Source organism: Sitophilus oryzae, unplaced genomic scaffold (genome assembly GCF_002938485.1).
Source record: "Sitophilus oryzae breed Bouriz unplaced genomic scaffold, Soryzae_2.0 scaffold_845_pilon_pilon, whole genome shotgun sequence".
Lineage (NCBI taxonomy): Eukaryota > Metazoa > Arthropoda > Insecta > Coleoptera > Curculionidae > Sitophilus > Sitophilus oryzae.
In genome coordinates this window covers 658790-683180 of record NW_022147467.1, presented here as the reverse complement: position 1 = coordinate 683180, position 24391 = coordinate 658790, and the positions used below count along the sequence as shown (strand labels likewise).

General features: G+C 33.3%; 2 protein-coding genes across 2 annotated transcripts in view; both read right to left on the bottom strand.

Moving 5' to 3' along the window:
* Positions 1 to 24391, bottom strand: part of LOC115889727 (serine/threonine-protein kinase tricorner-like) — a 465046-nt gene that overhangs the window by 286833 nt on the left and 153822 nt on the right. The gene's annotated exons all lie outside the window — the stretch shown is intronic.
* On the bottom strand, positions 5691 to 8992 carry LOC115889725 (transcription factor Adf-1-like). The gene is made up of 2 exons (XM_030909792.1): positions 8505 to 8992; positions 5691 to 7219 (listed from the first exon to the last, which is right to left on the bottom strand). The coding sequence occupies exons 1-2, from the start codon at positions 8635 to 8637 to the stop codon at positions 6333 to 6335; spliced, it is 1020 nt and encodes a 339-aa protein (XP_030765652.1). The 5' UTR covers positions 8638 to 8992; the 3' UTR covers positions 5691 to 6332.

The window sequence follows — 24391 nt, the reverse complement described above, 5'->3', positions numbered from 1 at the left end:
ATAGCTTTTAATTTAGTTAATTTATACCATGATCTCTAAAAGATAATTTCATATTATAATGTTATATTATATTTTTACCATTATCCTTAACATACTAAACCCTTCAAACAAGGAATTAAAGTTTTATTCTTAGAAAAAGCAATTCTATACATCATGTGTGGTCTTCTTTCACGGATAATCTCGGCTTAAAACCTTAGAATACTAAAGAATTGTAATTTTCCCGACATTACTCTATGTCATTACAAGTTTAGGGCTACCTTTCAAGTACAAGACTAAAATTGTTATTCCTCGGATTTACGTACTTATTAGCGTTAAAATCACATGTGTCTGGGTTATGATATATTGATATAATAGAGAATGATAATAATGTCTCTACATATCACTACAATTTGAAATCTTAAAAAAGTCTGGATTTTTCGTCATTGGAAAAGAAATCTATACAAAATAAAGCAATTCTATTTTTTTTAAACACCACTGCGTCATATCCATTCCAATTGGAACTTTTAGGTAAAGGTAGAGCAACAACCAAAAACACCAAATAACTTCTCGATGACGTTTGGGAGTCTATTTACTCCACTTTAGGGCTATGTTAAAAGAGAAAATAGTGGCTTGTTGGTAATAACAGAAAAAATAAAAATGATTGCGCATTTTTTGTATTGATTGAGCCTTGAAGATCATGAGATCACAGGGACCGAAATGTTACTAAAAAAATATATATATTAGTCCCTTTGGTCCTTGACCACTTTAACTGCAAACCTCAAAAATATAAAAAATGCAATAAAACCCAAAAAAAATACTAATAAAAATATAAAAAAATCAATGAAAGCGCCAGCTATCCTTCTACTGAGGTCTCTGCGTCAATAGGAGGGTCGTCGATGTAGTTATTACCGCTATCTTCAGAAAGGTCATTGGAGTGAGATTTTCGTAAAACACCTTTGGGTTTTCCACGAATTGGTGAGATGAAGTTTTTCATCCAACGCATCTGATGAGGTTGTTTTTTCGGTGGTTGTTTGAGAACCTTTTCGATGGGGTTTTTCAATTGGAAAAGAATATTAGACCCCAACATATGACGATTTGTGGTATATTAATCGCTTATTTGCAACAAAGATTGCAACAAAGAAACGACAATACAATGACTGTTTTTTTCCAGATGATAACGGGAATCTTCCCCGACATGGCAAATATTTAATATAACTTTTGAATACACTTATAGAGCCCCCACCCCCAAATTAAATCGGATTTCGATTCTACACCTTCAAATGTACCGATTGACATGTGTAGTTTATTTTCGACAAAAATCTTAGTTTTAGTTTTTAGTTTTTTAGAATGTAGAATGTTTAGGAGGGGAGTTAATCACCGCGACCTTACAGATCTATTGTGTTCCCCTTTCTTGAGTTATAACGAGTTAAAACTCATCATACAGTCTCAGAGCTTTAACAAAAACCAGTATCTGAAACGGCTCCACAGAGGTCAGCTCTCCATCTTCGACATCAGCCGTACCAAAGTTTATAGTACGAACGGTTGTCACACTCAATGATCATGTATTCTGGTGTTTCCCAATTTTCCCTACAGAATCTGCAATCACCGTTGTTTCTCAGCTTCAATCTACTGAGGTGTTCGTTGAGAAGACACTTCTGTTAGATACCCCGTAACAATCCGAAGATTTACTTACTTAAATCAAGGAAAATCCTTGATTTTTCTGGGTCGTAAGTTCTGAGGAACTTTTTCGAGTGTCTTAAACCGTTGGAGGATACCCATTCCAGGTTCTTCAGTTCCGCTTTCAGTTGGTTCACGCTTGGAAAATAGAACAATCCAGTTAGCGTTCGCTCCTTTTGGGACGACTTTATTTCCTTTGCCTAATTTGTTGTAATGTCTAGAGTTTCTCTAGACATTCTTTGACCAACTTTAAATTGATGGTTACTAAGTTGATCGCGTTTAGTGCTGCTTGACTATCGGGTAAGATGGCTATTTCCTGTTTTCAACAGTTCCTATCTATAAGATAAATTGTACGCATCTTTCGATAGCGTAGATTTCTGCCTGATCGTGCCCATTGATTCGGAGTATTTAGTTTTCGACCCAAATAATGCTATCCCTGTCCCTGCTTTGGTTTTGGACGCATCAGTATACCACGTTATGGTATGGTATTTTACATGCTGAGCAAACCTTTCTTCCTCCCAATCCTTTTTATTACTCAATACTACAGTGAGGTGTTTCTCAAAGTTACGATAAGTCTGCTGATGATGAGCGAAACGCGCGTCCAGTGTAAAAGTAAAAGCGTTTTGGTGTATTGTGGTGATTTAGTGTTCTATATTGCTGTTGTAACACCAAAGGTTCGAACCCCCAACTTTAATAATTTTTCGTCAAAAAATGCAATGACGGTGTTCTCCCCCTGTGCCCTTCAACTGTTTATAATAGACGTAAGTATCTGCTGAAAACTAAAGCTGTACAAAAAAAAGCTGTACAGGGTGGGTCAAATTCGACGCTTTTAAATGGAAACACCCTTTTCTATTGGAGATAGACAAAAACTAATATCGGTGTCTGGAGCTCAATTTTTGTCAAAAACATGATGGTGAAAACCGCATATCGATATCTGTTACAGTTTCGGAGTTACGGGGTGTTTTTAAAAAATATACATTTTTAACAAATCGCTGTAACTTTTTTGCTATGGGTAATTTTGTATTTTTATGAAAACATTTCCAAAGTACCTTTTTACGTAGAATTTAATGGTTTAAGTATAATTTTTTTTAAATTAATAATTTAAGAATTATTATCCGAAAATTTGATTTTTTATATGGGACACCCTGTATATTTTTAATTTATTGAAAGGAATTTAAAATTACCTTTCCAAAAATATAACATACTTCATATTTTGCTCGATTCCTCTTCGAGATATAGAGTATATAAAAATTCGCCCGCTTTAAATAAGTAGGCTTTGAACGGCACCGGCTGTAATGCAAAAAAATTCTAGCTGTGAGCATCAATTAAAACGAAAATAATATTTGCTATGAGAGATGCAGAATTTTATAACAATTTAAAATATATTTAACCAACATCAACACATTTAAACTATATCTAATATCAATAAAAATAAATAGCAAACCAATAAGACATGCATGAGATTTTGCTACAGGTGTTTGGTTTGGTTGGACCGTCTTCTGTTATGGACAGACGGGGCAGTTTTTGAACATTTCTCGCGGAATTGATTAACTCAGTGGGAGTGAAAGATACCCTCGAATAATTGCTAAGTATTTCAAATTCTTGTCTAGATTATGCGGAAGAATAAGGAACCTTTATTCTTCCGCAAATATATCCAAAGGATTAGATCCATGGGCACTAAACTAAGTCAGGCGGCCTCGACGGCCAACGGCTGGGATCTTGGTTAGCTATTTAATTATTCTTGAAATTGGCTGCAAAAATTTGCCAATAACTTCAGCGTTCAGAGGCGGTGCGTCGTCTTGCTGGAAAAAATATGCTTCTGGTCCCATGAGTTCCATTAAGGGCATGTCATCAATAAGGGGTCCAAAGCCTACTAGTTAAAAGTGGCGAACTTTTAAAAATTCTGTATTTCGAAGGGGATTATAACAAAATATCAAGTGTGTTATATTTTTGGAAAGGTAATTTTAAATTCTTTTCAGTTAATTAAAAATATAGAGGGTGTCCCAAATAAAAAATCAATTTTTCTGTTGATAACTCTTAAATTATTAATTTTAAAAAAATTATACTTAAACCATTAAATTCTACGTAAAAAGGTGCTTTGGAAATGTTTTCATAGAAATACAAAATTTTCCATAGCAAAAAAGTTACAGCGATTTGTTAAAAATGCACGTTTTTGAAAAACACCCCGTAACTCCGAAACGGTAACAGATATTAATGTACGGTTTTCACCATCATGTTTTTGATGAAAATTGAGCTCCAGACACCGATATTAGTTTTCGTCTATCTCCTATAGAAAAGGGTGTTTCCATTTAAAAGCGTCGAATTTGACCCACCCTGTACAGATATTTTAAATAGTTTTAAATAGTTTATTTGCTTTGTTAGAAAAGCCATCGTTACCTAAATATCGAACCTACATTTTTATAGTGTCATTTCATAAAATAATGTGAATAAAATGACATCATAGTCACCTAGTCGCGTAAACAATCAAATAACAGATGTTCGAAATTATCATCGACAGTACTGTTGCGGAGAGGAGAACGTACGACATACGAATACGAATGTAAATCGAGGCCTAGACCTTTTTGACATCAATTAGACGTACATAAATTGTTGATCTGCTGAAGCTGAAAATAGAGGCGAGACCAATTTAGAAAAGCGATCGGTTCGACCACGTCGTCATATTTCTCAATTAGCTGTAATTCGTGCCAAATTAGTTAAATAATTTAATTACTAAAAATCGTTGGATGCGCCGTGTAAATTTCTCTGCCGCTTTATGACCCGATTAAAAAGGTTTCGTTAGGCAATTAAGGTCAAAGTGGAGCTTCAAAAACAGATAGCCATCTAAAAAATAGTTATAGGCAGTGAAGATTTTTGGTACTTATTTTCCCAGTCAGCAATAGACACCGATAGAATTATTCGGTATCTTATTTCAAGCAAATTTCATATACAGGGTTTTTTTGCTAACAATAGAAAAAAGTCAGTGGCGTTCATGCTTTTTTTATAAAAATATTCTAATGATAACCCATATGCACGTCCCTGGTGAATATGTCGATACTTTTTTAGCTTTAAAATATGTCGCATTTATAGTAACTGTTACCCTCAAAATTTTATTCGAACCGCTAAAAGTGCTTGGAAGAAAATGATAACAAATCAAAGAAATATTAAGACTTTAACACCCTGTAGCTACGGAAACCAAGCAGAATCCAACCTATGTTGATATGAAAAATAAATCTTATTTTTACGTGAGGAATCTTCCCGCGAGAGATGGCACATGTTTTTTGAAACGCCCTGTATATGTAAAGGGGGATTTTCCGATAGGTTGGGGTCGAAAATGTGCTAGAAATTAACAAATATACTGCACTTTTTTTCCAGCGATAAAGACACATCTATTAGTGAGAGATGTGGTGCAGATAAGAAAAAAAATAGTCTGGCTAATCTGTGAGAATGGGTTGTAATGGTAATATCTCACAGGTAAAAAATTAGATAAAATTTATTAAAACCTTTTTCCATTTTTCGATCCATTTTTATCGATTTTAATTTGGAAAACCATCCCTTGCTTGCTGATTCATTCAGCACGATCATTGAACAAAAATTAGCTAGTAACAAATGTACCTTACAAGCGTTGCACAGAAATTCTCGTTTCTCAAGAACAGCTCCGGTTCTAAAAACCCTAGGAAAAGCATATTAGGTATACACTCATGGTATACTGAAGTTATTGCTACGCGACTTATTGGCAACTTTTCATTTCATGCATAATATGTTATTTACAAAACTCATTACCCAATATAGTATTATTATTTTTGACGCTATATTTAGGAATATTTATTTATAACTCTTAAGCTTGTCGCCCACTTGTCCGGCACAGCACGGACCGTAGCTGCCCGTCGCCTGCAGGCGACGGAGAGCTTGGTCGCCCACTTTTCCGGTGGAAACCGGCAAACCGTCACGTCGCGGTCGTGTGTTGCGAAGATCTTTTTATTTTAGTTTACATGTAGCAGTGACTGGGTCACTATGTGTGTTAAAGCAACGTTCTGATGAAGAAGTTATTGTAGCGGCCGCATTTTTGGCAGAAGAAGAAGAAAATAAAAAGAAGATAAAGAGAAAGATGTGGGTCCATCCCATTAATCAAAAGAGGGCTGAACTCGGAGAATTCCATCATTTATTTAACGATTTAAAAGAAGATGAAAAGAAATTTTTTCAATATTTTAGAATGTCGCATAATAAATTCCTAGAACTGCTTGATATTTTAGAGCCTGATTTATCATTTCAAAATTCCTCATTTCGAAGAGCAATATCGAAAGAAGAAAGGCTTGCCGTAGCATTAAGGTAAGTAATAAATCGGTATTTTAGCTTATTAATGTTTATTATAAATGTCAAAGCACAAAAGTAATATTCTTTTCTTAAAAAAAACGAAATAAAAAAACATTCTTTGATAATTACCAACAAATAATATTAATTGTTCTAAATATAAAGCATAATAGTCCGTGGCGTTTGTGTAAAAATATTTACAACCACCCAAAATACAGGAGACTTACCCCCAGTCTTCGGATAGTTTTTTCAATCTCTTATATGTGTAAAAACTGTTTTTAACAAAATTTGGTGCTGGTATCCGGAAGTGAAATATTTTGGTGTTTAATGTCACTAACACCACCGACTATAGAATACGAAATAGCATTCTAGATCTGTGTAAGATCATTATCATCGTTATTGTCATCAAAATGTTCGGTGAAACTGGTGGTAGGTTGTAGAACAGAAGCAAATGGTATGTGTTGCTGAGAATATGATGATAAGAGTGATTGTGATTGTGAAAAGGGCTTTGGTGATATGGCTGGTGAGTGCTGTGTTTGAGGCTGCGGATATGGCAACTGATGCTGCTGTTGCTGGTGAAAATGTGGTTGTGGCATTGTGACCCTATTTTGTTGAGGAACATTTGTAGATCGAGGTGGTTGATTAGAAATTAAAGTAACTTTTTGGCTGGTGGTTGGACTTATCGGGCTAAAATTTAGATTTTTTATTTCTGCATCACTAACTATTGCAAAAACTTTTGATTTGACTTCAATTTGTAACTGAGGAGACAATGTTTTAACTGTTTCTGCCATACAATCAAAAAATTTTGATATAGCATCTGAAGCGTTCTGTCTTTCTAGTGGTGTTTTTTTTTGACTGTTTTTTTCTTTTAAATAATCATGAAGCACTTCTGCTGATGAAAGTGTTTTTTTTGCCTGTTTTGACCCTTTATGAGTTGATGTTTGAGATGTGTTAGAGGCAGAACTGCAAGGTTTGGATGTAGAAGGACCTTTTGGAATACTGCTGGGACTGCTAACATCATCTGTGACATTACTGTCTTCTTCCCGCTCCTGTGTTTCATCTTCTGATGAATCACACTGCTCAACATTACTAATTTGCTGTCTGTCTACTAAAAAACATCGCAAAAAAGACATGTGTTTGTCATATCGCCAAATCTTTTTTTTTTTTGCTCCTTCACCACTTTTAGTTCTCTGAGACCTAAGAGATTTTCGATAGGTATCTCTTAACGTGCTCCATCTTTTCTTGCATTCGGTAACTATAATAAAAAAAAAAACAAAAAAAAATGGTACTAGAAAGAGAGGAGAGTCAATTTTATTTTGAAATATTTCTGAGAAAGGTCTGACCAAGTTTTTATTTTATTTCATTTATTTATTGACAGGAAACTCCATTACATTAAAAAAATTTAACAATTGGAGCTTATTACGAAATTTCTAGTATTTATTTACAAACTTAAATATGAAAAGGGCGTGATAGCAGTCTTGGTATAAAAGTTATGATATTTTAAAATATTTCAACTGGTTCAACTGGTTTGGTAACTATTTCATTACTTTTTTTAGGTTTTTTGCTACGGGAGACACATTCCGAACAATTGCGTTTAGCTACCGACTTGGAGAAACAACAGTTCGTAAAATTGTTTATGGATGTTGCGATGCAATATGGAAAAATTTGGGACCACTGGTAATACCTTCTCCTTCAAAGGAAACTTGGATAAATAGTGAAAGGGTGTTCAATAAGATGTGGAATTTTCCAAACTGCGTTGCTGCCATCGATGGGAAGCACGTAGTTACCGACAAACCCCCCAATAGTGGCTCCTTATTTTTTAACTACAAGAAAACATTTAGTATTGTTTTACTTGCATTTGTAGATGCTCATTGTAAATTCATTGCTATTGATGTCGGCGCCTATGGACGAAATAGCGATGGGGGAATATTTGCAAATTCAGCAATCGGAAAGAAATTGTTGAAAAATACTTTAGATTTACCTCAGGACAAGTCTTTACCTGGCACTAATGAAATTATGCCCCACGTCTTCGTTGGAGATGAGGCTTTTCCTTTGCAAAAACATGTAATGCGTCCATATCCAGGTAACGAAATACTTAATAACGAGGACGTTAAAATATATAATTATAGACTTAGTAGAGCTAGGCGAGTTTCCGAAAATGCTTTTGGAATTTTGACAAAGAGATTTCGTATTTACCAGAGGCGTCTTCAAATTATCCCTGAGCACCTAGATAAAGTTGTACTTGCTACATGTTGTTTACATAATTTTCTTCGAAATGATACATGTCATTGGACTGAAGCTGACGAAGATAACCAATCCCCCCAAGGATTAAGAGATATATCGGGAATAGGCGGATCTTCAACTACAGTTGCAATAGAGATTAGAAATAAATTTAAAAATTATTTTAATGGGACCGGGTCGGTGTCATGGCAAACAGCAATAGTAAGAAAAGGCAAAAGAAAAAACCTTGAAATGTGATTTTGGCTGAATATATATAAAAAATATATGATATATTTATAAATAATAAAATAAATACATACCGGGTCTGTTTATTTCTCCAGCGATTTCCTCCCATATGTTGTCCTTTTGTTGCTGGTTATGATAAGCACTATCAGTTATATCATAAATTTCCCTATATTTTTGTACTAAACAAATTAATTTTTCATCGTCCATTTTTAATTTTTTTTCTTAGGACTGCTTTCTCGGACTCAACAACAACAACTGCCGAAATAATTGCAAAACATATGTATATGCGATCGACAGGCTTCCACAAGTTGGTGCAGGCCAGCGCCGGCCGGCGACGGCCGGCTTCACGCACACTTGGCCGGCCCGTCCCGGCCCGTCCCGGCACGGGCCGTCATTTGACGGGGAGAGTCGGAGAGCTGGAATCTGTTCCGTCGACGGACTCGCCGTTCCGTGCCGTGACGGGCTAATGTGCGATAGTCTATTCATTTGCATGGTTTTAATCCTATCCGTATTTTGACGGGCCGGAACGGGACGGGACGTGACGGCCAAGTGGGCGACAAGCTTTATACACATTGTAAATACTATAATTACTATTCCCAGAGCATGTAAATACTCTATTAAACTTAATAGTCTCTGTATATGTTATTTATAGCATTCTTCACACAAGTCCAAAGAGGAATTAATTTCCTTTTGCGTGATTAAATATCCGTTTTCTCCTTTTACAAAAAAGCTAATTCAACTTGATGAAGAAAACAATGGGCCGAAGTAAAGAACTAATAATGTGAAGACCTTCACCTAATGAAAACATAGTTTTCCCTTTTTTAATTTTCATTGCGTATGCGCATTAATTAGCGTTAATTACCGTCCATCAGTATAAATAGAAGCGCAATAAAAAAACATTGTGGTAGTCTTTCGAAGAGTAGGTATATAATATACCGGGTCATCTGATATTAATGACAAACTATACCGGGTGCATCTCAAAAGTGTCTCACCCCTACGGCTTACGTATAGATTGTTAGGTGTAGAGGTTCAATAAGTAGGGATTTTTCAAAACCCAAATTTTAAGGGATGAACAACCCCTTAAATATTTTTTATTTAAAAAACTATTGATTTTGGTGAAAAGCGATAGAAAATACGTGTTCAACCATTTTTCTGCAAAATTAAACAATTTTTAAAATAAAACATATTTTAGGGGTTGTACACTCCCTTAAAATTTATATGTAATGAAAATGAAAAACATAAGAACAATTTGCAAAAAATACATGTTTAAAGATGAAAACTACTGAATATTTCCTTCTAATAATTAATATTACCTCTGTTTCGAACTTTGCAATTTTTTGTCACCCTGTATAGCATCAAAGTGTATAATAGACATTTTCTTAGTAAATATGACTCACTTTTAATGTAAATACTAGTTTCGAAAAGAAATAGTAAGTTTATGCTACAAAAATCATTTTGGCCAAGAATTTGGAAAAAATCCCCTCTGTGCGATGCCTCTAAATGGACGAAATCATTAGGATTTTTCTCTTAATTATGAGTTGATTTGAACCATACTCGGCAAGTGGATAGAGGTATCCAAATGGAGTCCTCAGACGGATAGACGATCAGACGGTCATTTTGGTACAAATTTTGTGAAAGTGAATGGAATTATTTATTAATTTTTAATTTATTACTTTTTCAACATTTCAAACTACACTTCTTCAAACATTTCCTTCAAATCCTTTAATTTAAAAGCTGTTAGTAAGAAGTTTCACTTAAGAGTCTATTTACGCTGTACTGTTCGGGTCGCTCTCAGGGATCGGGTAAAGCGGGTGTGTGGCCGAAGGAAATATATATTATATTTCAGAAATCTGACTAAGGCTTAGCCCGATCTTGTCGTGTTAAGCCACACCCAAAATACTAAACACACGTGCTTTGATTAAGGCTTGATTAAGATTTGGAGAGCTTCAGCATTTGCTATAAAATAGCGAGCAATTTGTTACAAAATCATATAAATTATATATCAGTGTAATCACAAAACTTCAATCTTTTTTCGTATTGTAACGGAATTTTAAATTATGTTTTTATTTTAAAGAAAATTTAGTCCAAACATAAGGAATATTTCGTTGATGCTTGAACATCAAAATTTTAAAAATGAAGAAGTTGTCTAAAAATGTGCTCCAATATGGATATATACTGTTTGACCAGCGGATCTGAAACTACGGAAGGAATGCGAGAAAAAAATCGATATTGCCACGTTTATCTATAAAATTGCAAAATTGCCAGACATGAACTATAAATTTAATATATTTTTATTATATATAATGTGTTTAGCATATATTCTGACGTATATTACTAAGGAATTTTAACGTAGTTCATATTGATCGATATGTTTTATTTAATAACTTATTTCTTTCATTCTGTATAATCTGCTTATTATGAAAGTTGAAGATTTTCAACGATATCATTGGCAAACCGGCATCGCCGCGCATGGCCGCCTATTCATCGAACATGATTGGCGAGTACGTCACAGGATTTGTTACCACGCGAGTTTGCCATGGCTTTTACGCCTTTCCTATTCGCTTGCTTTATCCCCAACTTCACGGTCTCTTCTGAAAAGAGTAGGAATATTGAATACTATTGAAATATCCAGTGGCGGTGTCATTTTTTTGATCATTATTACTTTATTTCATTATTTTATACCGGTTATCCTAAACTTTATTCCTATATTTTTCGTATATTTGATAGTTAAGTTGTATTTTATTGTTTTGTTATCTTGTTATAATGTTTTTCGTTCGTAGTTTTAATTATTAATATCAAGTTTAAATTTGTTAAGGGTAAGACGCTACATAGTCAGACAAGAGAAATAATAGCTAATTTATATAGGTAAGTTAATAATAACGTGGATGAAATCTCATTTGGTTTATTTCCTTGTGTTCATAATAGGGTTTGCGATGAAGAAGCTACAGAGAGTTCGCTTAAGTTGCCGCTTAAACGTGAAACTTGAGCGGATATTTCTTTATACCGGAGTTAGCGTATCGGCTATAAAAAATTCACACAGAAGATAAAAAAGGCTGAAAACTAACCCCGATAAAATGATATCCAGCTATGGAAGAGAAAGGACCACGTGAGACTGCTGTCCGAAAAGCTCGACGACTTTTTCGAAGTGGTCAGGAATTTGATAAAATAGATTTTATCTCGAATTCAAACTCGTCCCCGCAATTAGAAAGCTTTTGCAAAAATTGCGAGGAAGAATCAATTTTCCTTTGCAAGGAAACGCTTAGGGGTTATTAAAATCAAATGAATTTTTTGGCGTAAATATAAATAATGGATGCGGCCCATTATATTGCAGAGAGATATATAATATATACGCGAAATTCGAAAATATAGCCAAGTATTATCTATTTGGATGAAACATATGGGTAGACAATGACCTAACCTTTAAAACTGCTGGCGGAGCGATACCATATCTGGTGTAATAGGCAATATTGGATCTACTGGTGAGTAAAATTATGTTTGTTTGCGCTACCAAAGTTAACTATTTTTCAAGATTTTTTTGCTGGAAATAGTTATATCTAAAATATGTATTATAGAAAAATATAGTTAGTACAGATATATAAATAAATATACCTCAAGACTCTTGATTATCTGCTGATGGCAGACATGGTTAGCGAAACGTGCGTCAGTGTAAAATTAAAAGTGTTTTGGTGTATTGTACTGATTTAGTGTTTTTTTTGCTGTGTAACACCAAAGGTTCCAACCCCAGCTGTAATTATTTCTTCTATTATATTAACAACACAATAATAAAATGATTCAAAATATTTAAGGGAGCTTTAATAAAAGCTTTTAGTGTTTATCTGCTAACTCAACAGTAACGATTCAAACAGCATAAAGTTTTTTGAAAAAAATTATTAATCTGAGTATTATATTTATGATACACATTATTTTCATATAACACCGTACGCCCATACCTATTTTATGAATGAAATTGGGCGTGTTTTGTTTACAACTGCGTTCCCCTGTCGATACCCCGTAGCTACAGATCCGTTGGTCACACTATAGTATAGTCCTTTATCTTTAATTTCCTTCTTCATTTGTGTAAAAATACCTAGCCAGGTTTACATAAAACTTAAATGCCGAACGCTTATTTCGCCACCTTTTCGGACTAGTGAAGTGGTCTCTTAAAATATGCGTACAGAGAGCACATATATTTTTTTATTTTTTTTAATCATGATTTTTTGCACCCTGCTCCAAAGTACTCGCCCACGCGCTATTATGGTTAATTGTATTACAAAAACAACATTGGTTTTCGGCCAGTGTGTAATGGATTATAAAGTTAAGGGTAAAGCAGATACTGGAATTATTGCCACAGAGGAGTCAAATTTCCATCAAAGCACTCTTTTTTTCCGAATCGGTATCACGTACCTAGTCCGCTCTGACGTCACATCGATCACGCATTTTTCCGCCAACGGCACCGGCTATTTCGAAACGTTCTGTACTAGCAGCGACTCTTAGTGGAGGTCCGCGACCTTTCGAAAGCTCATTAACGCAAAACGACTGGTCGTGACCGAGTCCGCCGGTGGTAAGCAACTATTTTTTCCGTGAAATTTTCGTAATTGTTTTTAAATTAACATAGGCAGCCAATGACAAAAAAAAAACAAACAAATAGACTCCTGGGTTTTTAGAAAAATAGATATGTTAGAAGTAGCTTCAAACAATAATAACGAAAAAAGTGCATTGATTGCAATAATTTTACTCAATCGTGTAAAAATGGTTACCTATCTATAGAAACGAAAAAACGTTACTTGTATGCTATAAGTCAAATTTTTAAAGTCAGCTAGATTTAGTAATAAGCGTAATGAGAGTATAAGCTGAATATGCATCTAAAGTTAATGGTATTGATGGACGAAGCCATGTGCAGTAGGGTGAGCCAAAAAAAAACTAACCTATGGAATTTATGGGTTAAAATGGACCTAATAATCGAGAAAAAAATATCCCCGGAAGACAGGATTTTTAGCTTACTTTTAAAAGGTGTCGGTGAACATTCAAAGTTTACCATTTAAATAACACGCAAAAAAATCTTTTTCCATTAACATTTCCATTAACATAACTTTGAAACGGTTTACGATAAAAATGTTTACATCGCGGATTCTTGTAGAGCATAAAATTTACTAAAAAATCTATCTGAGCGTAATTATTTTCAGTTCAATAATTCGTATGTTTGAACAGGGCCGGACTTAACGGAGTTGCCGCCCCAGGCCAAAAAAAATGCCGCCCTTTAACATTTTTTTTAATTAAAAATTACGGATATAAAAAACATTTATTTGAATACAGGACCAACACAGAATAGACCGACAGAACAGATCAACACAGAACATAAAATAAATATTAAACTATTCATATAAAATGACAACAAACGAACAACAAAACTATAAGGTTTGCTTATATGCCTATAAAGGTTTCCTACGTACTTTTTTGTTCGCAAAATTATCAACTACTTCATCGTAATTGATAGTTTTTAAAAGGTCGGACTCAATATGTAAAACTGGCAAATGATTTGAACAGGTTATTAAATGTCTGGACTTAATGTCGTAAATACTTAAAGTAGATAAATCACTAAAGAAACCAAATTTGGTTGAAAAGTCATTGTAGGCACTTTTCCTATAGGAAATTTCAAGGATTAATTTATCAATAATAACATTAAATACATTTATCATTTGTCCTAAAATCGTCCCTAGCGTTAAATAGAGTTTCATTATCACTGGTTTCATCAAATTGTCGTTTCCGTTTCACTTTTCTCTTTTTATCTGCGGCATATTTTTTCTCACCGAACAATTCTATGGCCCTTCTTTCATATTCCTCAAATGATTTAGTATTATCTAGATTTCTAATTTCAGAAAAATATTTTTCCAATGAGCTATATAAATCTGCAGCAAGTTGTAGATCAATATCCACCATTTGAAGCTTTTTATTGACCGCATCTAATCTATTTAAAACGTCTGTCCAAAATACCGCCATAAAACCCATTTCTAGGCTTTTGAATTGTTTAAGGAGACTAGAAGCATCTAATCGGGTTTTAGGCTTTTCGGTATCGTCTTCAGAAATTGACTCCAACGTGGATTTTTTTTCATTGGAAGACAAAGATAGTGATTGGCAAGCTTCATTTCGTGCAGACTAACGTGTTTTTTGATAAATTTTTTAATGTTTTTGAATTTATTTTTTTATATTCGAGGTATTTATGTATTTATTAACTGGACGCATGGCACAATGCAGTAAAAAATAACACAAGCGAATTATATATTTAAACAATAATAATAGTTAAGTAAATAAATATGTAATCGGCTAAGGCTATATTCGAAATATTTTATGAACAAATAAAAGTTAAAAAAAAAGATAAATATTTTGGTATACTCAAAATTTGCCGCCCCAGGCCCGGGCCTAGTTGGCCTAAGGCCTAAAAAAAATCAATTTTCTATCAAAAATCAATGAGTTTTGGTATTTATTGATTATAAATTTTCATATTTAGTAAAAAGAAACTAGATTACTCCCACATAGATTTTTTAGTAAAATTTATGCTCTACAAGAATCCGCGATGTAAAATATTTTATCGTAGACCGTTTCAAAGTTAAAATTATGGTACTTTTAACGGAATTTTTTTTTACGTGTTCCTTAAATGAAAAAATTTGAATGTTCACCGACACCTTTTTAAATTGAGCTAAAAATTCTGCCTGCCAGGGATATTTCTTTCTCGGTTATTAGGTTCATTTTAACCCATAAATTCCATAGGTTAGTTTTTTTGGCTCACCCTAATGTGCAGGTTCTGCCAATCTGAAGAAGAAACGACAGAACTCATTTTAGGTGAGTGTGACAGCCTGGTAAATGTGCCATTCTTTGTTCTAGGCAATGATAGACCATTGACAAATAGGAGGTTCAATCTCCAAGTTACTAGACTTTTTGAAAAGGGTAAGACTGAAGAAACCTAAGGAATAGAAGAGGAGCACAATAGGTTTGAAAAGGCTGCAGTGGAACAGGCCTATAGTTTATAGTCTATAACGTCAAAGTTGGGTCTCTTAAAATTCAACGCTATTAAATGAATTACTTATTTTAAAAGAGCTGATAAAACGCAGTCGATAAGTACTGAAAATCTGATTCTAAAGAAGTTATGGAGAAATCTATCAGAGGCTACATGGAAGTTAATACAAAAAAATTATGCGGCCGAGTCTGGCAAAAAAATACAGGTCCAGTCCGGTAAAATACCAGACTTATTACTATAACACCTTATTTTCCAGGTATTTCCAGATATCATAGCCAGGAAAAAAATAATGTAAAGCCTATAAATACGCTTATTTCAGTTATTTCCATTTTTGTAGTTTTAATAACTAGTAAGCATGTACGAAGAGCTCTCGGCTGTATCTCGGAAAGTATTAGCCGTAGGGACTGCGGAAAAAAATATTTATAACTAAAATTAATAATTATATTCAAGTTTGTAGAACAACCGCTAAGGGGCGCAATTGCAACAAAAAATAAGAAAATTGAGTTTTTACACAATTTTGCCTAGATAAGGTGTACTATAAGTAATAGCTAATAGACTTGTTAAGCTTTTATTACTCTTTACTATCAGCTAAAATTACATATACTATCGCATTTAATTTTTTTGAAAAAAACGCGGAATGTTTGTTAAATTGTAAGACAACGCCCACTAGCGTCTATGTTCAAAAGCTTATTATTATTGTTTATATGGTACAATATTGAGTAAGAAACGCTCTTTTAAACGAGCCCTATAGCTTGTTGGATTCCGATCATCCAGCCCGGAGTTATTAATATTTAAATAAAAACAGATCTAACCTATCCCCACCACTTTATTTTAGCAGATAGAGGAAAATGGTTCTAAAAAAATAGATCCAAAATTTACTGAAGATTATGAAGCTATTATTTAAAGTACATTATATCTAGGCAATATTTCTTAAAAATTCCATTTTGATATTTTCCATAGCAGTTACGCCCTCTAGCGGCCGTCGCACAAACTTGAAAATAATTTCCAGCAATTTCTCATGGTCTCATTAGTTATAAATATTTCTTTCCGCAAGCTCTACGACTACGAATACTTTCCGAGATACAGCCGAGAGCTATTCTTAGTGGGACACCCTGTACAGGGTGGGTCAAATTCGATGCTTTTAAATGGAAACACCCTTTTCTATAGGAGATAGACAAAAACTAATATCGGTGTCTGGAGTTCAATTTTTGTCAAAAACATGATGGTGAAAACCGCGCAACGATATCTGTTACCGTTTTGGAGTTACGGGGTGTTTTTCAAAAATATTCATTTTTAACAAATCGCTGTAACTTTTTTGCTATGGAAAATTTTGTATTTTTATGAAAACATTTTTTTACGTAGAATTTAATGGTTTAAGTATAATTTTTTTAAAATTAATAATTTAAGAATTATCAACAGAAAATTTGATTTTTCATATGGGACACCCTGTATATTTTTAATTAACTGAAAAGAATTTAAAATTACCTTTCCAAAAATATAGCACACTTGATATTTTGTTATAATCCCCTTCGAAATACAGAATTTTTTAAAGTTCGCCACTTTTAACTAGTAGGCTTTGGACCCCTCATTGATGATATGCCCTTAATGGAACTCGAAAACATATTTTTCCAGCAAGACGACGCACCGCTTCTGAACGCTGAAGTTATCGGCAAATTTCTGCAGCCAATTTCAAGAATAATTGAATAGCTGACCAAGCACCCAGCCGTTGGCCGTCGAGGCCGCCTGACTTCGTGCCCATGGATCTAATCCTATGGATATATTTGCGGAAGAATAAAGGTTCCTTATTCTTCTGTATGATCTAGACAAGAATTAGAAATACTTAGCAGTTATGAGAGGGTATCTTTCACCCCTACTGAGTTAATGAATTCCGCGAGAAATGTTCAAAAACTGCCCCGTCTGTCCATAACAGAAGACGGTCGATATGTCGAACACCTGTAGCAAAATCTCATGTCCTGGTTTGCTATTTATTTTTATTGTTATTAGATATAGTTTAAATGTGTTGATGTTGGTTAAATATATTTTAAATTGTTATAAAATTCTGCGTCTCTCATAGCAAATATTATTTTCGTTTTAATTGATGCTCACAGCTAGAATTTTTTTACATTACAGCCGGTGCCGTTCAAAGCCTACTTATTTAAAGCGGGCGAATTTTTATATACTCTATATCTGGAAGAGGGATCGAGCAAAATATCAAGTGTGTTATATTTTTGAAAAGGCGATTTTAAATTCTTTTCAATAAATTAAAAATATACAGTGTGTCCCATATAAAAAATCAATTTTTCTGTTGATAACTTCTTAAATTATTAATTTTAAAAAATTATACTAAACAATTAAATTCTACGTAAAAGGTGCTTTGGAAATGTTTTCATAGAAATACAAAATTTTCCATAGCAAAAAAGTTACAGCGATTTGTTAAAATGCACATTTTGAAAAACTCCCCGAAAAACGGTAACAGATATTGATGTGCGGTTTTCACCATCATGTTTTTGATGAAAATTGAGCTCCAGACACCGATATTAGTTTTCGTCTATCTCCTATAGAAAAGGGTGTTTCCATTTAAAAGCGTCGAATTTGACCCACCCTGTACTTAGAATTACAATATAACTATAAGAATAATATGTTTTATAATTAACGTGGACCTGGAAAATGTTTATTTACATTATATCATCGGATTTATTTTTTTTATATGCAAAATTTAGAAACTTGTTTTTGCATCCGGTTTAATACAATATTCCTATAAAAAACAGAATAGAATGAATCATTATTTGTTAAAGGTTAAGTACCCGTAATGTACTGTTTATTAAAACCAGACAGCAAAATAACAAATGTTAAAAGTTCATATCTAAAGTAGGTTCACATGCAGATATAACTGTATCAAAAACAATACTTGACAAAAAATCATTTACATAATGATAATTCCCTTTGTTTTGGTTTTAAGCTTTTTAATTATATTAAAAGCGTATACACTCGGGATTTCTACTGCCAGAAATCAACAAAAGAATTAAGTTAGCATGAAGTACTTATGGAAGAAACTCAATCATATTCAAATCAAGAATGCCACTTTATCTAAAGAAGAAATTATTCTACCAATGTGTACTACCAGCCATGACCTATGCATACGAAACCTGGACACTTAAAACGAACATTATAAGGAAAGTGCAGGTCGCAAAACGTTCAATGGAACTAAATATGCTGGGAATAATCAAGGAAGACCGTAAAAGAATAGAGTGGGTACGAAAAAAAGACCCAGGTAATAGATGTCATCCATAGAATAAAATCCCTCAAGTGGCAATAGGCAGGACACCTGGCAAGAAGGACGGACAAAAGATGGATAACTTGGGCTCGCCTGGCCAACCATAGACAACAATGAACCCAACTACAAAGAGATTATCTAAAAATACGAGGAAGAAGCAACACCATAATTGAAAATAATTGAATAAGTTGAAAATGATGATGATGATTATGATTATGATACGTCAGAGATCATATCCAAGGCAACTAACTTAACGCCGGTGCCGCTTTCAATAAATACCTCGATAAATACATTTCAAAAAAACAAAATTAAACTAATTTGAATGATTAGACGTTAGACCTTTTACTATACTATTATCAAATATAGATATTCATTTAAAAAGCTTTCTTGTTATAGATTTTGCAAATCGATATTTTTTTAAAATATCTCTCTATGATTAAAAGTGTCATATAAAATTAACTTTAATAAATTTAATTAATAAATTGTTATTTAATTAGGTCTAATGGTAATTATAAATCTCCGTAAAAATTAATAACTAGTTGGTTTTAATAATCTACTTACAAATTTCAGCGAAATACATAAAATTATATTACGAAAATTTAATTTTCCTGCTTTTACGTCGGTGGCCAGTTATTTGACATTGCCTTGTAATACAAAAATATTTAAATAAACTGGTTTGAAACGGTAGATAAATTATATACGTTTATTATAACCAATTTTCAAACGATTGGCCATGTTACTTGACATTGAAATGTAAAAAAATACAGTTTGTTGAATCGAGAGACGGTATTTTTTTTCTTTGCGAAAAAAATATTACAAATTAGAAGAAACAGACAATTTTATTTATAGCCAGATATATTAAAACATAGTATACTGGAACACTGTAATAAAAATATATTTCAAAAAAGCAGAATTACAGGAGCATAATTTAATGTGACCTTAACCTCTCAGTTAACCTTTACTATTTTTTGTTCATATTATATCCATAGATAGACCTTAAACTATTCAGCACAATAAAAATAGACCAACCTTAAAATAAAATAATAAAAAATGCATTTAATACGCGCCACTGTCAGTGCAATTTATAATATTTCTTGCAGTAATAAGCGAGTTCATGATGCAAAAGTCAGCGATTTTTAATACGACTGTGAACGTTTAAAAAAACTAACATCAGGGATATTCACACACAATGAAAAAAGAATAAAATTAAAAAAAAAACAATAGAAACAGAAAATTATATATTTTTGGATATTTTTTAACCCTTTTTTAATATCAAGAAATGTCATTATACAAATAAATAAAACAAAGTCGGGTTTATGGTTTCCGGAACAGGGGCTGTTTCTCGAATTACGGTTTTCATATTAATGAAAACCGTAATTCGAAAACGGGGAATTTCGCGCCTCAAATAGGTTGACATAACTCAATAATAGGTTATAAAATTCACGTAACAATTACCAAGATTACACGAATGCTTAATTCGCATTAGTCAATAATGCGATTTAGTGAAAATACGGTTCGGGTTGGGTTTGGGTCGTGTTTACACGACCACAGTGGGGTATTTGACACAGATAGATGATCGAAATTTTTTATGTAGACCTTATATAAATTATTGCTATTTTCAACTAAAGAGGAAATAATATAAACAAAATAAAGGATAATTCGTCGATTCTAAAAAAAAGAAAGAAAAATCACTGTTCCAGTGTTTCCACGGTCAATGCCACTAATACTAGTAGTAATATCGCAACTAATACTACTAATGCTACGACTGATCCGCGAGCAATGCCCATACCACTAAAGTCGCTACTAATGCCAAATTGTGCTATACTGCTAATGGCACTGATGCGATCGCTGTTTACACCTCGCATTAGTATATCACTGATTTGCAAATTAGAGGAAACCAAGAATGTTTTTCTCATTTTATCAGCAAAGTCGCAAAAAGTCGCAGTATTTTATTTTACTGTATGAAAGCCCAATGTTTACTAAGTAAAACGTACCTATATAGACAATATGCTGAATTCTTCGAAATGCGCAACTAAATCTCTAAGTATAATAAAAATGTCACAAATTTAATCAAATTTTCTGAACGCCTAACTTTTAGTTGCAAAAAAAATCGTTAGTATAGAGAATATCAAAATAAATAATACGTTTTTGTAGAATACATACCTGCAGCTTGCTGAGCCATTTTCAATCAAAACAATAATATAAACGTAAAAAGAGCACAAAAACAACAACAATTTATAATTTTAAACATAAAATTTAGCCATTTACCTGTGATCTGTGAGAAGTAACAACTTTGACGTTTCGTTGAAACAAATGAATGCAACTAAATACTAATAGATAGCAACGCCATTCATGGCAGACATGATTTAACTTATCATTTATCTTTTTTGGGGAAATCTTAAACACATTTGCTTTTTCGAATTTCGATCACCTTTTTCATGCTAATACCCCACCGTGCGACGGGTTAAAAAAGTGATTTTTACGTTGACATTAAACAGCTGTTTCCTATTGCCAACCTAAGAAAATTCAAAACATAACAATATTGCTTTTGCTTAAACAGCTAATAGATTTTTCGCATTTTTAACAAATAATTCTAAACTTTTAAACCTTAAAAATGGATAATCTAAATATTGTTAGTGCCTCTATGGTTCTGTTAAACCAATTACTATATGAAAGAATAAATCAGATGATATCCAGAATCTTACGAAGAAGAAGGCAAACTCTTAAAAGAATGAGAAGTTTAATATTTAATGTTAGATTCTTATTTGCTACATTGTCAGATTGTAATGAAAATACCAGGATCAGTTTTTCAAAACTTTCCACCGAGGTTCAGGAGTTGTTGGATGGGCCTAATTAAATATAACCGACTGAAAACTTTTCCGGCAAAACAAAAATAAATACAAAAAATAACCTCAATATTCGTTCAGTCAGCTGTCGGTTTATTTTTTTTTTAGTTGGTAGCGCTGCGAGATAATGCGCATTTGTGTTTACACGAAGCTTTAATTCGAATTTAAGCGAGATAATCCACATAATTAATGCGGTCTGAGTTAATGCGAATTAGGATTTTTAAAACGGTTTACAAATGTTGATACAGGCGTTTTATTTAAATTCGCATTCGGCTAATGCGCATTAGGGTGCTCGTGTAAACTTGTTAATTTGACATTTTTCATCGTTTTCCATCCACATTTGACTATTAGTAAACTATTAGATACCTGAGAAATTGCGACGCTGCCAATATGTGCTCAACGCGTATCCAGAAAACGAATACTTTCGCTTACCGCTTAGAAAGCGTAAGTTCCAGAATTCGGGCCCTCTGTAAGATTACCGTGATTAACCCACCTCCCATATACATTCTATATTCTAGTTACTTTATTTATAATTTAACAACAGTTGGAGCGATTTTAATGACCTGATTTGTTAGATTCGTCTACGCCCCGAATAGGAGAGTAACTATTAAAATATCGGAAAATTTCACGAAAAAAAATTATACAAAAAAAATAAATTTAAATAAATTAGACTTGCATCTCCGCTAACTTTCGCAAATGACGTTTCATTGCAAATCAGTGACATCATCATCATTCTCAGCTTATTCAACCATTTCCAATTATGGTGTAGCCTCCCTCACATGTTTATATATTTACTCTCTTTGTAGTTGGGCTCATTGTTGTCTATATAGGCCCAAGTTATCCCTGCTAATTTCCTAATATCATGGTCCCATCTCAGGTTTGGTCTTCTTCTAGGTCTCTTAATTCCTAGTGGATACTATGCTGTAATTTTTGTGGTCCAGCTGTTGTCCGTCTTTCTTGCAAGGTGTCCTGCCCATTGCCACTTGAGGGATTTAATTCTGTGGATGACATCTATTACCTGGATCCATTGTCGTATCCACTCTATTTTTTACGGTCGTTCTTGGTTATTTCCAGCATATTTCGTTCCATTGAGCGTTGTGCGACCTGCAGTTTTCTTATAATGTCCGTTTTAAGAGTCCATCAGGTTTCGGTTGCATAGGTCATGACTGGTAGTATACAGTCGTCGAATGTTTTCTTCTTTAGATAAGAAAGTTAAGGATAATAAAATCAGTGACATACTATAGACATTATAGAACTGAAACGGAAAATAGTTGGAAAATAGCATATTGAAATCTAGAATGATATAGAAATATATAGAAAACAGGTGAAACGCGAATACCATAAAACAAGCTAAGGTGACAGACTGCATGCATAAGTTTTCTTTTTTACTAATGCAAAAAACCTGAACAATTAAAATGTTTAAATATAAATAGCTATTTTTATTCCCGTCGATTCCTGCTGGCAATCGAGCAGATCCAAGGTGATCTAGATTTCGACATATGCATGTGCTGCGTAACGATAAATAAAAACAATGGAGAGTGTCGCACTAATTAGACGACGAACGCACACACACAGAGACAAAGAGTATTCAAAACAGTAATTAATGTTGTTGCGACACAAAGAACGTTGCGCCATGTTTTTACACTTCGCGCCAGTTTATAGAAAAATGCGGCCGAATAGAAAAAAAATCGGAATGTGCAAGCAACACAAAAGTAGAAGTAATTGACTAAAAGAATGATCGACAAAAAAAGTAGCTAATGAAAAATACATTTTAACTACAATTATTCTATTACGCAATAAAAAAAATAATATAACCTTTTTTCAAGTCCTTGTTGACGTCCAAATTATTTGGATGCACTGAAAAAAAGGATCTCTCAGTCGAAATGAATATGACTTTGACCCAAAAGATTGGCGCTTTTCAATAGGGCCAACAACGACGTTTCTTTGCCCAAAGCATTAACTATCTTTTCATAAGCTTTAAAAAATTACTTTAGAGAATAGAAGAATCTATCTGTCCAAAGTATTTCACTCTTGACCCAAAATGAATATGCAAAGAAATTCTTGCTACAAGAACAATGGTCTCTTTGATTCATGCAAAAATTCTTGATTGAAAAGGGACATTTCTTCATTAAAGAGACACTTTTCTTAAACCAATAGCGAATACTATTGAGTCAACTAAAATTTATTTTGATCAAAGAGAAGTCTATACATCATATACAGGCATATTACGAGGTATATTATTTTCTGATAAATTTAGGTTTTCCTGGTCTGTAGTAAGTAAAGTGATAATATTTTCCTCGATAGTAGTTATTTCTGCTTCTTCACTCCTTGGTATTTTTTGGGGTGGTTCATTACTCTACAAATTACAAAAAAATGTTACATCACGATTAATCAAGGTAAAGCAAATAAATTATTAAAATTATAAACTTTGGTCACATTTTGAATTTTTTAATACGACGCGACGACTTGAAATTCTAAAAGTTTAGTAATTATTTGCTTATTTATTATTCTTATTCTATCTATGCATTATCTAAACAGGTGCATTAGGTAAATGTCTCTTACCTTCAAATATAGCAAATAAATGCTCTAATTTCCATTTTTTTCAGAAACTCCTTTAAAGAATCCATATATCCTAAAATTTGTCCATAAAAAATGACAAATGCATGTTAATAACGATCACTAATTTGTTATACGATATGCGCTTAAAAAGCAAATTATGCAAAATTCAAAGTGGAAAATTCCAAGCAACAAAACCCGTGCGTACTATGATGTGCGACCTATGAAATGCGACGTGAGACTGATCGGACTGCCAACTGATTGTGTATACCG